Here is a 14321-nt window from a genome sequence, read left to right on the forward strand (position 1 = left end):
CACCCCTCCGAAAACATTAGCAACTTGTTCCCAATGGCTAGCACATTAGCCAAAAGGAGGATTTTTAACCCCTTATCATATCCATGTCAAAACACTTAACAACAATACCAGATTTTGATATGATGTAAATATCATTTAAAGTTGCCATTAATATTAGCTTTGTATTTTTTTATTGAATATTGATAAGAATAGTAAGAATGTCATAAAACCCAAAAAATACCTTAGGAAATTTTTTTTGAAGTGAAGGTTTGAAGAACTACAATGGCTTGAGATATTTTGAGAATGGTACAGAAGAATAATTAAAAGCAAAGACAATAGAAGAGAGTTTGAATTCCATGGCAAAACATCATCCAAAAAAAGAGTAATACACTGGACTAATATTTGCATAACAATTCACTCAACAATGTGTTCAATTTATAACATTTATGTTACATGTACATAATTTTTAATATGGTAGAAAAATACAGGGACCATTTGAAAATTAATTTTCCAACACTTGATATGTAGTTCCCCTGCTCCAAGACATTTCTGGGAGTGGACCTTGCCCGTCAAATTTTTTCAGCATAATAGCTTAAAATCTTCACGCATAATTTGATTTACATTTGAACTAATTTTCAACAGGTTCCTTTTTAAATATCATGAATGAAAAATTGCACTCACCCATAACCATAGGGAAAACCAAGTTAGAGTGTCTGATTACAAGAAACAGGTAGAGATATTCTATATGCTTGAATCAAATATATAGGAAGCCTGGAATGAGAAACCTCGGTGTTTATTCAATGGCCAGATAGAATTAATAATCTTGGATTCGAACCATTACAGCTATTTTCTTATAAAGTATCAATCTCAACTGAATTGAAATCCTCGTTTATGACAACCTTCTGGAAAACAAGGCTGATGACACATTTCATTCTATAAAACCTTGTTGGATATTATTATTTCAATCTAATAAAATACCTTCGTGAGGACAAAATTAATGCAAACCTTGCAGACACACAATTCTGCCAAAGATGCTTTCATAGCAGAAGGGATATGTTATAAACAGCCTGCAAACAAGGAATAATCATCAAAACAAGTTCTGTTAATTAAATTCGTTAAAACCAATATGTGTTGGCATGGAGGACAGGAGAGGGAGGTAAAGAATATTAGCAAAATAATATCCAATTGTATAACCCTATAGAAAGAAGATGAAGTACCTGAATTTTGTAACTTGAAAGAATGAATGTTCTGCTGCGTCTTTCTTTAGGTTTCAAACTGGACTTGTCAAACAATGGTATATGAATAAAATGGTGAAGGTTGAAACATAATCTTAGACCAGAAGAACAATCGAAAGAATGATTTCCATGTATCGATTAGTATGCAAGCTCTCATATTAAGTCTTTAAAAAGTGCTGCAATTGCCCCAACACTGTAGGATGCACTCTCGACATAGCTGCATTGAAAGGCACCTCACCATGCAAAGCAGCACATGCTTGAAGATTTTCTTTCATCACATGAGCCAATGATGAGTTCTTGATTGGGTCGGATGATTTTACCTACTCAGAATAGCAGAACAGAATAGTTACTTTTAAATGGTAGTCTAGCCAAAATCAAAACAATGAATCATCCCAGATTAATCACCAAACACATAATGATCAAACAAATTAATGAAAGAAGTCCTTTAAAATGCTGTAGCATTATCCATAAAAAAAGCTCTGTAGAGTCTAGACAAAATGTATACAATCCCTTGAACAGCCCCAAATTGTTTGCACGCAAAATTTGATAAAGAGTTTCCATGCTGCTGCTCAAAAACTAAAGAACAATAATGAAGATTAAATAGTTCTGCAAACCTATAGCATACCTGCCTCTTTCTGGAATCTATGTTTTCTGCAGCACCAGATTGAAGTGCTTCATGATTTTCAACAGAATGTATGCTATCAAAACTGTGCATTCAACCAAAGGCCAAGCAATATACATTACAAACAATTTTAAAAGACAAAAACACGATTGATGACATTTCCAGAAATATCATTGTTACCTAGATTCTTCACTTCCATTGTTGTCAATATCAACCACAAGAATACTTGTACAGACACTGCATCAAACGTGAATCTTAATAGTCAGATTTTCCTTTAGTAAAGAGACCAGAAATCATGAATGGAATATTTTATAATGAAATGAAGCATAAAAAAGAAGGAAACTAACTTGATTATTTGGTCAAGTTTTTCAAGAATATGAGATTCTCTTGATGTCAACAAGATACAAAGAGCCAATGCATAAGCCTTTCTAGGAATAATAGTAACATTATCCACCTGCAGATAAAGATGGAGCACTGTTAGAACTAAAATAAACATCTGTTTCATTTTTCTTATTTGCACATATACACTTGTCTGAAAGGAAAGCAAACATAAAGGATTGGAATTATGGGTCTTGCCTCAGCAGAAAAACTGCATCAAACTCTAACAAAGAAAGAATATTGCAGTAAACATTAAACATCAGAATGACAAGGTGAAATGCATGAATAAGACGAAAAGTTCATCTAAATATTGCCACAACACCAATAGGAGAGTCACACTCCTTTATCTCCTTTTTTTGAATAATAACTCTGGATGCAGCGGGAATCAGTATGATCCTACATGATCACGTGGAAAAAATAGAATAATGGGGAACCTCTGGTAATCTGCTTCCATAAATCATCTTCTGTATGGATTTTTTTTCTCAATATTCATATCAGATTCCTCCTAGAAAATTTGTTCAGAACTGTTGATGTAAAGAAAGGCACGACGTGTAAAAAATTTAAAGGTTCATTTTTTGCCACAAATCAAGGAAAGGTAAGTTAAAATGTGCCAAAATTCTACAATGACTAAGTTCATTATCTCACTTTCAGCCAAATGTCAATTATTCTTGAGCTTAGAAAACTAGAGCACATGCACCAGCTGGAATGCTTTCTTAATGCCACAACAGGGGAGGGCAAGAGATTTCTAACTGACAAAAGCTGTCATCAGAAACCTCTGATTTATCCTTATTTTTGTAATTGTATCTCAATTTTCAATTCAAGGTGCAAGTTATATTCAAGTTATTCTTCCTTTCAAGTATATGTTAATTCACAATATAATAAGTCTGATTATTATATGGAATGTTGCAGATGGAGAAAGAGCATTTATTAATTTCAATGTTCTTCCCACATTTCACCGATCGATATATATATGCAAACAAAGGAGATCAAGCAATACCTTGACCGGTCATGTCTATTAGACATGACCGATCAAGATATTACTTGATCATGCCTCTTCAACTATAATCGAATTAACCGATACCAATCGGTGTGTATACACTTAACAACAAACTTGATACTCATCGGTGTGTATGCGGTAAACAATAAACCCGATACTAATCAGTGTGTATGCGATTATCAATAAACCTGATACCAAACGGTGTGTATGCATTTAACAATAAACCCGATACCAATCGGTATTCTGTGCATTATGATTTGTAACCGATGTTAATCAGTATTTAGGCATTGGTTAAGAACCCGATTGTTAATCGGGATTTATATGCAAGGTTATATATATGAATCGAGGGATATGATCACAGCTAGATCGTATATCATGCATACGATCAATGATAAATATATGATAACTGAATCATGATCATAATCTCATGTATATATGATAGCTGAAGTCTTATCATAGTCTATCGATGAGATAGATGATTGAATGAGAGACTTCATTTATCTCTCATTCAATCATTTATCTTACCGAGGCTATCATGTATCAACACTCACTCTTAGCTAGGGAAGATAAATGGAAGACAACATATCTAGTATCACATTTCTCATTATGGTCTTATAATCTTACTCTCTAAGGAATCATATCACCTAGACATGTGACATGAAGTATCATCAATCATATGATACAGGAAATCACATAACCTAAGCACGTGACATGAAGTACCACCTAAATGCGTGATACAAAAGTTCATCACATCAACTTGTGATGACAAGATATCACCTAATCACGTGATATCAGTATTGCCTAAACACGCAATACTTTAAGAATAAATACATGAGAATAGTTAAATTCTCAACTTATCCAAGTTGTGGTATGTGCACTAGCATTTTATCCAAATGTTTTACCACAACACAATCATGGCACATTCATGGCATACCAGAGATCCAACATGATAACTGGTTTGAACATCATAGCATCGTCACCTTATAATGTCTACATACAAGTGTTCATTATCTGAGAGATCGTCACCTCTTAGACATGAACTCAGGGGGTTAAACCCATAAAAGTCCTAACATGACAAAGAAGTTTACACATAAAACATCTTAATAAGTATAGGAGTACAAAACAAATTAAATTTCAATCATACCAAGACCTTTTCTGAAGTGCTCAACTTTCACCCTTGACAGTGGTTTGGTAAGAATACCTGCTGTCTGATCTCCTGTACAAATATATTCCAACTGGATCACATTCCTATCTACCATGTCTCGTACATAATGATATGGAATCTCAATATGTTTGGATCTATCATGAAACACTGGATTCACTGAAAGTTTTATACAACTTTGGTTGTCGCAATGAAGAACTGTAGGCTTCATTGGTTCACCGAATAACCCCACAAGCAGCTTCCTAAGCCATACTGCCTCTCGAGCAGCCATGGAGACTGCAATGTATTCGGCCTTAGTGGAACTCTGTGCTATCGATGACTGTTTTCTGCTAATCCAGGATATCATGGCTGAACCTAAACTGAAACAGAATCCTGAGGTGCTTTTCCTGTCAATTACACTTCCAGCCCAATCTGAATCTGTGAATCCGTGTAAAACTAGTTCAACTCTCTCATATTTGAGACCAAGTTTTAGGGTACCTTGTAGATATCTCATGATATGTTTTACTGCTACCAGGTGTATCTCCTTTGGTTCACACATAAACTAACTCAAGGCATTAACTGCATAACAGATATTTGGTCTTGTATTTACAAGATACATCAGGGACCCAGTCATTTGCCTGTATAGAGTAGGATCTGAGGGTTGTGATTCTATTGCTACTTCCTTAAGTTTATGAAGGTTTGTTTCCATTGGAGAGGTCACGGGTCTGCAGTTTTGCATTCCAAATCTCTTCAAAATGTCCAAGGCATATTTACCCTGGTTTAGTATAATGCCATCAGAATTCTACCATACTTCCAAACCTAGGAAGTACTGAAAGAGTCCCAAGTCCTTCATGTCAAATTCTTTAGCAAGGTCTTTCTTACACTGATCTATGAGTTAATCTTTTCCTGTGATTAACAAATCATCAACATATAGAATCAATATCAGCATATCACCTTTGTCTTGCTTGTAGTAGAGATTTGGATCCGCATCATTCTTTGAGAAGCCTAGCCTTGAGAGATAAGTGTCGATTCTTTCATACCAGGCCCTGGGAGCCTATTTAAGCCCATAAAGAGCTTTCTTGAATTTACATACATGAGATTCTACATCATGAATCTCAAACCTTGCTCTAAGTATACTTCTTGTGCAATCTCTCCATTAAGAAATGTTGTCTTTACATCCATCTGATGTACTTTCCATCCTTTTGCTGCTGCAATGGCTAAGACTATTCTTACTGAGGTATATCTGGCTACAGGTGAAAAGGTTTCTTCATAGTCAATTTCTTCCTTTTGTGAGAACCCTCTAGCTACAAATCTAGCCTTGTGTTTCTCAATGCTGCCCTCTGCAGCATGTTTGATTTTGAATAGCCATTTGGAGGTGACAACAGATTTTCCAGCTAGCCGAGGAACAATCTCCCAAACATCATTTTTCATAATGGATTGGTATTCCTTAGACATGGCATTCTTCCATACTTGATGTTTAAGTGCATTTGATACATTAGTAGGTTCAGCTTTTGAAAGGTCATTCATGAGAGCAACGTAGTTGGTAAGTTTGTTAGGCCTTTTGCTTTCTCTGAAGGTTTCTGAAGGGGCAGTATACTTCTGAGCTTCTTCTACAGTTTTGGTGGCCCATAGTGGTCTTTTCTTGAAATTTTCTCTAGGTGGGTTTTGAGCTTCATCTTCATTTTCCTCAAGACTCTCCCTCTAAAGCTCAGGAGCAAGATCTTCATCTATGCTAAGGGTAGGGATATAGACTTCGGGCTCTATTGAGCTTTGGGCTCTTTTGAAGGCTAAGTCTTCTTCAAAGATTACATCCCTACTCAGTTCAATATTCCTCTGACCAAGTATTTAGATTTTGTATGCCTTGGAGGTTTCACTATATCCTACAAGTATTCCCTTTTTACAGAAGGCTCTAATTTTAATCTTTTCTCCTTAGATACATGAATATAGACAGGACACCCAAATATTCTAAGGTGGCTAATATTTGGCTTTGTTTTAGTAAAGACTTCCTCAGGGGTTTTATCTTCAAGATGGGAGTGAGGACATCTATTTTGTATATATACAGCAGTGCTGGCTGCTTCTGCCCAAAGATTGGTATTTAGATTCTGATCAAGAATCATGGCTTTGGCAGCTTCTACAATTGTCCTATTTTTCCTCTCAGCTACTCCATTTTGTTGAGGATTATAAGATATAGTAAGATCCCTCTTAATCCCAGCATTTTTACAAAAATCTTTAAACAAATCTGAGGTGTATTCCCCCCCATTGTCAGTTCTTAAGATTTTAATTTTATTTCCTGAGTAGTTTTCTGTTAGTGATTTAAATTCCTTAAACCTATTAAGGATCTCTTCTGATTCTTTACATTTCAGAAAGTAGATCCAAGTTTTCCTAGAGTAGTCATCAACAAATATTACATAATACAAAAATCCCCCTAAAGAAGGTACGAACATAGGTCCACATACATCAGAATGAACTAACTCTAAAACTTTGCTTGTTTTCCTAGTACTATTTTGAAAAACACCCTTAGCATTTTTACCTAGGGCACATCCCTTGCATGCCCTTGAATGATATTGCTTTAACTTAGGTACGCCTGTGACAAGGTTTCCCATTGATGATAAAGCTCTAAAATTCAGGTGACCTAGTCTTCTATGCCAAACTTCATTAGCATCTGTAGTTTCATGGATTATGGCTAGGTTGGGCTCTGTGCACAGCTCATACAAGTAGCCTTGTCTTTGACCAATGGTTTTAGCTTTCTTGATAGATGAATTCTTTGGCCAAGCCAACACTCTGTTGTCCATGAAGGTCACTTTGTACCCATTATCCTCTAGTGCTGATATAGAGACTAGATTTCTCTTGATCACTGGGACGTATAGTACTCCTTTAAGTTGCAATGATACGCCTAACTTCAGTTTGATGGTGCAGGTTCCAACTCCTCTGATTGGATGTGTGGAGTCATCTCCGATAGTCACTTCCTCATCATTCTCCTCTATCATGGAGTCTAACACTTCTCTAAACCCTGTAATGTGTCTGGATGAGCCACTGTCGATCACCCAGGAGTTAACCTTGTTTGATGCTTGGTTTGTAAGTGTTGAGTAGAGTACATACTTCTCGGAGTCATCTTCCCCTTTAGATTTTCCTGCTTTGGCAAATGTGGCTTGTTGTTTGGCTCTTTCCGGACATTTGGCAACATAGTGTCCGAATTTGTCACATCTATTACATTGAATCTGTGAAAGATCCTTCTTGAAGGTGTTCTTGCCATGACGACCTTTCCTCTTCCTAAATTGTTTCTGCTTGTTTTTCTTATTGGAGTTTGTATTTAGGACTTGAAGATCTTCATCTATATTCTTTTGTTTGATCCCTTTCTTATTTAACCTTGATTCTTCTTGGAGACAGTCTACCTTTAGCCTTTCAAACTTTGGAAATTTAGCCCTTGCACTGATGCCTTGGACGAATGTTTCCCATATACTAAGCAACCCATCTAGGGCAATGAATGTTAATTCTTTGCTTTGGATCTCATATCCAAGGGTTGCTAGCTCATCCCTTAGGGCTGATATCCGCATGAAGTAGGCATTGACTGACTCCACTTTGATCATAGCTATATGATTTATTTCTCTTTTTAAAGCCAAGGTTCTACTTGCATTGGATATCTCAAATGCATCTTCAAGTGCTTTGAACATGTTGTAGGCCGTTTCATGTTTCCTTATGATGGGCATAATATTATTCCTCACCCCATCAACTATGATTTTGATGGCCTTTTCATTTCCCTCTATCCAAGTTGCTTTGTCAAGTTCAGTCTCAGGTTCTGTAGTTTTAGTTATTACAAATGATTCAACTTTATTTTCTCTTAGAATCATCTTAATTTTGAACTTCCATGCTGAGAAGTCATCGCCTCCTCCGAGTCTATCTTTGAATCTGATAGTGCTAGCCATTTGGAGAAATGTGATGTTGAATATATGCTTGTCTTGAATTTTCCACAAAATTGAATAGCCTCAGGTTCGATTTAACTATAGCTCTGATACCATGTAATGTATCTCAATTTTCAATTAAAGGTGCAAGTTATATTCAAGTTATTCTTCCTTTCAAATATATGTTAATTCACAATATAATAAGTCTGATTATTATATGGAATGTTGCAGATGGAGAAAGAGCATTTATTAATTTTGATGTTCTTCCCACATTTCACCGATCGATATATATATGCAAACAAAGGAGATCAAGCAATACCTTGACCGGTCATGTCTATTAGACATGACCGATCAAGATATTACTTGATCGTGCCTCTTCAACTATAATCGAATTAACCGATACCAATCGGTGTGTATGCACTTAACAACAAACCCGATACTAATCGGTGTGTATGCGGTAAACAATAAACCCGATACTAATCGGTGTGTATGCGATTATCAATAAACCCGATACCAATCGGTGTGTATGCATTTAACAATAAACCCGATACCAATCGGTATTCTGTGCATTACGATTTGTAACCGATGTTAATCGGTATTTAGGCATTGGTTAAGAACCCGATTGTTAATCGGGATTTATATGCAAGGTTATATATATGAATCGAGCGACACAATCATAGCTAGATCGTATATCATGCATACGATCGATGATAAATATATGATAACTGAATCATGATCATAATCTCATGTATATATATGATAACTGAAGTCTTATCATAGTCTATCGATGAGATAGATGATTGAATGAGAGACTTCATTTATCTCTCATTCAATCATTTATCTTACCGAGGCTATCAGTATCAACAATTTTTAGTTATTTATTTTATTTTAAACCCTTGTACTTGAATTCCAGATTATCCTTAAAGTTACAATGCTAATTGTTAATGATTTAATCAGGTTTTACTCCGGGTGAATTCCATGGAATGCAAAAAAATCTGGGTTAACTAGCATAATATATGTTTTCAGTTGGATGTACATTTTTTACACCAAGATTCATGATTGAGTTTGTTCCCAAGGCACCAAGGTTTCGTATTGAGTATGAGTGGAGCTCAAAGTTCAAAGATCCAGAGTCTCTTTGAACCTGATATCATGATATATCTGAGTTAAAAAGAATTTCGCACCCAAAGTTCAATATTCACAGAACACATTGGTCAAAAGATAATCCAGACTCAAGAATTTCTACACCAGATTTGAAATCCAGTTTGGATCCAAATGTATTTCAAAGGAGTAAACCAACAGATTTTTTAATCTTGCATTATGAGGCAAAGACAGTCAAAAATTGTATAGAATCTAGCAGAACAATTTTTAAAATACCAGCGATTCAAGATTATAAATAGTGTCGATCAATGGTACAACAGAGCATACAAGATCAAGATGCATGGTTTAACTAGAGTTAAGCTAAGATATATACAGATGTAGAGTTAAAGTAAAAAATAACCAGATCGGAAATGAGTTTATACACAAAATCTTCTTATCTGATCCATATTTGGACTTTTTTAGCAATCTTTAGGTTATATCTTGCTTGTGCTTCCTATGAAGAAAAGTTCTTACCAAAAAAGGGTTTACAAGTTCTGATGGTTTGAAATACAAATAGTGCAAGGATTGAACCCTTGAAGATGAGGTAGTCTGGGATTGTTACATGGTTTACCAGGATGATGATGGTTTACATATGTTGGATAAAGCCAGACCTGAGATGTCCATTCACTAGGGTAATATGAAGGAAATTGGACTTCAAATGATAAATGAAGTGCCAATCCGGAATTACTTGTGTAACAACCCAAAGGGACAACCTTAGAAAATAGGCAATTTTCCTAATGTTTGCAAACTGAAACAATAAGAGATATTAAAGTAGATGCCAAACCCCAATAAAATGAATGTTTATCAACAGTATAAGTTGCAGGAACAGCTTATGAAGCCCCTACCAAAGAAAAAATGCAACCATGAACAACACATATCCAACATTCCAAAATGCTGATATGTTTTTGGAAACCCTTGAATGACAAATTTGATCAAAATAACAGCAGATCTGAACTATTAATGTTTGGTATGAACTTAAAAACCTTTATGCTGAAATGTGATAACTATAATGGCAAATCTGAGTTATTTATTGTTGATATAAATATGAAACCCTCGATAAACATCATTATCAATTGTGAACAGCAGAATTTGACAATTAATGTTGATATAACAATCAATATGTCAGCATTTTCAGCAATTAGGGTGCCCAGTAAAATAATTTATTTCGGCAATAAATCCTCAAATCAGATCTACAAACCTGGTGTAGCAAAATTATTTATCATGATTTTATTGCAAACCAAAATCAACAATCAAACTCGCAGTACAGAAGTACTTTAAAAGCAGCAATAATACCTTAAAACCCTTTCAAATAGCAGATCTGACCCTTAAATTGTATGACAACCCTTACCAGATGGTACAGCAACTAGAAATATCCAATGGCTGAAAATCCTCACGAGCAACAGTAACACTGAAAACCTCTTCAAAATCAGCAATCCTATGGCTGTACAGCGGCGATAACAATGGAGTGACAGCTAGAAACATTGTTTACAAAAAATCTAAATTGGGCACATGTTAGGAACTATTAGTGCATGACAGAATAATTTAATAAGTTAGTTATTAGTTAGTTATTAGTTATGTGTTAGTGGTTTGGGTAGTTACTAAGTTGAATGGCTTTATAAAGCCATAGAATGTAATCATTTGTGTGTTGAAGGTGAATGACCAATTTGTGGGTTTGAACCTCTAGCTCTTCGTTTTTTCAATTTCAATATGGTATCAAGGCAACTGTCTTGTGACTGTTTTTCTTTCAATCACTTGCCTTTCCTCCAAAGTAGTTCATACAATGGCCAAGAAGTGCGGAACACATGCAACAATCATTGATGTACGTCAACTATTTTAGCATTTGTCAACAGACACATGGTGCAGACCATGTCAAATCTGTGACATTCATCATTCATTTGCATTTTTGCTCTCTTTTGATCTTGTTCACTCTTTTCATAGTTTTCACTTCATTCTATACAGACACAAAGATGCAAAAATCTAAGGTGTTGCAGAAAAGTGCAGGGGATTAAGGTGGTTGAGAAGAAAAATTTCTTTCAGTTATGAAGTTTTATATGTTTCAACATAGGTTAGGATTTATTGTGTTGCTCTTTGATGGATAGTCAAGTTGTGCAAATGATAAATCATGTTCTCATTAGGAGCCATTCTGTTGTTGCTACATTGTTCTGATTAATAATGGCAGTTTAGAACAATCTCACTAAAACCGCAATATCTTTTTCATTTCTTAATAAAACTTAAAAATTCAAAATGTTCTAGAAAGCTGATGAAGATTAGACCAAAACCAGAAACCATTTGAAAATACCATCAATATTTAATTTGCAGTTTGATGCAGCATTAGAATGGTTACTGTCAATTTAATTTATCTTTTTATGGAGCCACAAGGGTGTAATATTTTGCATTGCACATTGTAATTGGATGCATTATCAGTAGAAACCAACATCCAAAGAAAAAAAATTATTTAAGAGTGAAATATGAGATCGACAAGTTATCGACATTGCAGCACCACAAAAAAATCTCTATGTCAACACAAGGGGGGGTTAATAGAAATTAATAGTGCATGACATAGAATAATTTAACAAATAATAAATTAATATGATAATGTTAATTTATTAGATGTTATTTTTTAGTTAGTTAATAGCAGAGTTCCTAGACTCGCTGCGAGTCAGGCGAGTTCACCGAGTTGGCGAGTCGAGCCAAGCTCGGCGAGTTTTGCTGACTCGGGACTCGGACTCGACGAGTTTTGACCATAACTCACCTGACTCACGAGTCAAGCGAGTTATGGCAAAACTCGCCGAGTCCGAACTCAAGGACTCGGCCACGACAGGTCAATGTTTTGACTTGCAAAAAAACAAAAAAAAACATGAAGTTGTTTGACAAGTTAGTCTCTCTGTCAGGATTCATATATGGAATATAACATTTAAGTATAAGTTCTTATACTTTAAGTTATATTCCATATATATTGTCAAGATGTTTGAGAGTGGTTTCGAACCTCCATGAGTTATAATGCAAAATCTAGTTTTTGGAGGTTCCTTCAAATTTCCAGACTTAGTCAACCATTTCAGGATCAGGATGACATTCCAGACTTTTAAGGCAAGTTCACTCTGACCTTGATGTAAGGGACGAGACCTAGGAGGACACTATGCATTCAACCAAGGTTTGATTTAGCAACTTGAAGCGTGACCGGATAGTACACAAAAACCCTAGGAATGATCTAAATAACCCCTAATCACTCAACTGACCTAACCTCCTTCACTCCACCTTGAGGAGATCCACCTAACTTGATGACCTTTGAGAAACTCAATCCCTTCAATGCAAAGGCTAAGACATTAAAACAGCCAACAACAAAACTAAAAGAGCTAACCCTAGAAAGCAAAACGTGGGGGTCTTCATTTGCAATGGGGCGATGTGCGAGTACCTCACAACAGGGATGTTTCTTAAAATTTTGAAAAAAGGGGGTGAGTTGGGGACATTTCCTACCTGTCCCCACATCCCAAAAAATCCCCCCATGGGGCATAATGTTATTTTTGGCAAGGGACATGTCTCTGAGGAGCATATTTTCAAACCCTTATGGCCTCACAATTCCCCCTTCCATCCAACATATATATAGCCTAAAAACTAAGAGGTCCAAGAAAGACCAAGGTCAACTATAGTCCCAAGGTAAAACCTAAGTTCAACAAGCACACTATTTAATCCATACACAAGCACTCCTTACAGTTTCCAAGTGAAGATGTTCATGATGTCTCATGTTGGTGCTCCTAGAATTTCAATTTGGCCAAAGAAAATACTAAACAGAAGCCCCAAACAAGTAGATACTCTACCAACATGCCTTTCATGGCATAACAAGCTAGCACACATTATAATTGGGCTTTATTCAATAATGGGTGCATGAAACAAGTTTTAAATCATTAAAAATCTCTTAAATTCATTATTTTGCCGAGTCATTGCCGAGTCATAGCTGAGTCATGAGTCGAGTCGGCCTTGCCGAGTCCGAGTCGAGTCGGCCTTGCCGAGTCTGAGCCGAGTCCGAGTCTGGGAACTTTGGTTAATAGTTATGTGTTGATTCGTAATTACTGATTTGGTAGTTAGTCAATTGAATAACTTTATAAAGTCATAGGATGTAATCATTTTGTGTTGAAGATGAATGACTAATTTGTCAATTTGAGACTTTGGCTCTTTGTTTCTCAATTTCAATGGTGCAGCCATAGAATGATGTACAATGGCAATAATTATGTAAAATCAGAAATCCAAATGTTAGCAATCCTTTCACAAACAACAAATGAAGATATAAAATAGATTTGCTTGCAACTATCCAATCGATCCAATCTTTGACGATCAAATCTACAATAATTTCTTCAACAAATCAGCCCATACATGATTCCTGAATGGAATCACCTCTCATAGACAAGATGGTTTTTGTACTCAAATCCAAATATGGAAACTAAGAGAATTTCCTTTAAATTACATATTGAATTTACTTTTGACTTTAAGTGTTTAAAAACACCTTTTAATAAAGTATTATATCAAATGTCTAAAATCACAAAATATTATATAATGTCTAAAATCATTTTTTAAATATAATCTTACATAAGCCCCATAATAGCATTTTAAGTTGCCCTTTCGAAAATAAAGCAATTGGCCCCACTCAAAATACTATTATTAAATTATTTTTCTTAGTTTATCCGTTAGCCTTGAAGAAATAAAGAATAGGCTATGGATCATCAAGTAATTCTTTTAGTTCTAAAAAGGGGATTTGACATTCTAAAATATTCTTCATCAAACCTTGGATTTTGTGAATTAAAGAGGAATCAAACACAAAATAAGTATACATCCAAGTTTAATCTTTAGAAATCCAAATATGTAGAGGTGACGTGGATTCTACAAGGATCCAAGGTAAAGTCAAAGTCATCTAGGGAATATTGATTGTTTAAACATCCAA

At 35.4% G+C, this 14321-nt stretch overlaps 1 protein-coding gene across 9 annotated transcripts in view; it reads right to left on the minus strand.

Moving 5' to 3' along the window:
* Nucleotides 1-502: 502 nt before the first annotated feature.
* Nucleotides 503-14321, minus strand: part of LOC131036604 (uncharacterized) — a 263434-nt gene continuing 249615 nt past the window's right edge. For 8 of the 9 annotated variants that reach the window (XM_057968515.2, XM_057968518.2, XM_057968516.2 and 5 more), the window contains 5 exons: nucleotides 2184-2290; nucleotides 2017-2073; nucleotides 1840-1921; nucleotides 1197-1534; nucleotides 503-1046 (listed from right to left, as the gene is read on the minus strand). In XM_057968515.2, the coding sequence (XP_057824498.2) occupies nucleotides 1373-1534; nucleotides 1840-1921; nucleotides 2017-2073; nucleotides 2184-2290 (408 nt within the window). In that variant the 3' untranslated portion in view covers nucleotides 503-1046; nucleotides 1197-1372. The remainder of the gene's footprint in view (nucleotides 1047-1196; nucleotides 1535-1839; nucleotides 1922-2016; nucleotides 2074-2183; nucleotides 2291-14321) is intronic. The other variant, XM_057968520.2, reaches the window with a different exon arrangement.

Source organism: Cryptomeria japonica, chromosome 1 (assembly GCF_030272615.1).
Source record: "Cryptomeria japonica chromosome 1, Sugi_1.0, whole genome shotgun sequence".
NCBI classification, from domain to species: domain Eukaryota; kingdom Viridiplantae; phylum Streptophyta; class Pinopsida; order Cupressales; family Cupressaceae; genus Cryptomeria; species Cryptomeria japonica.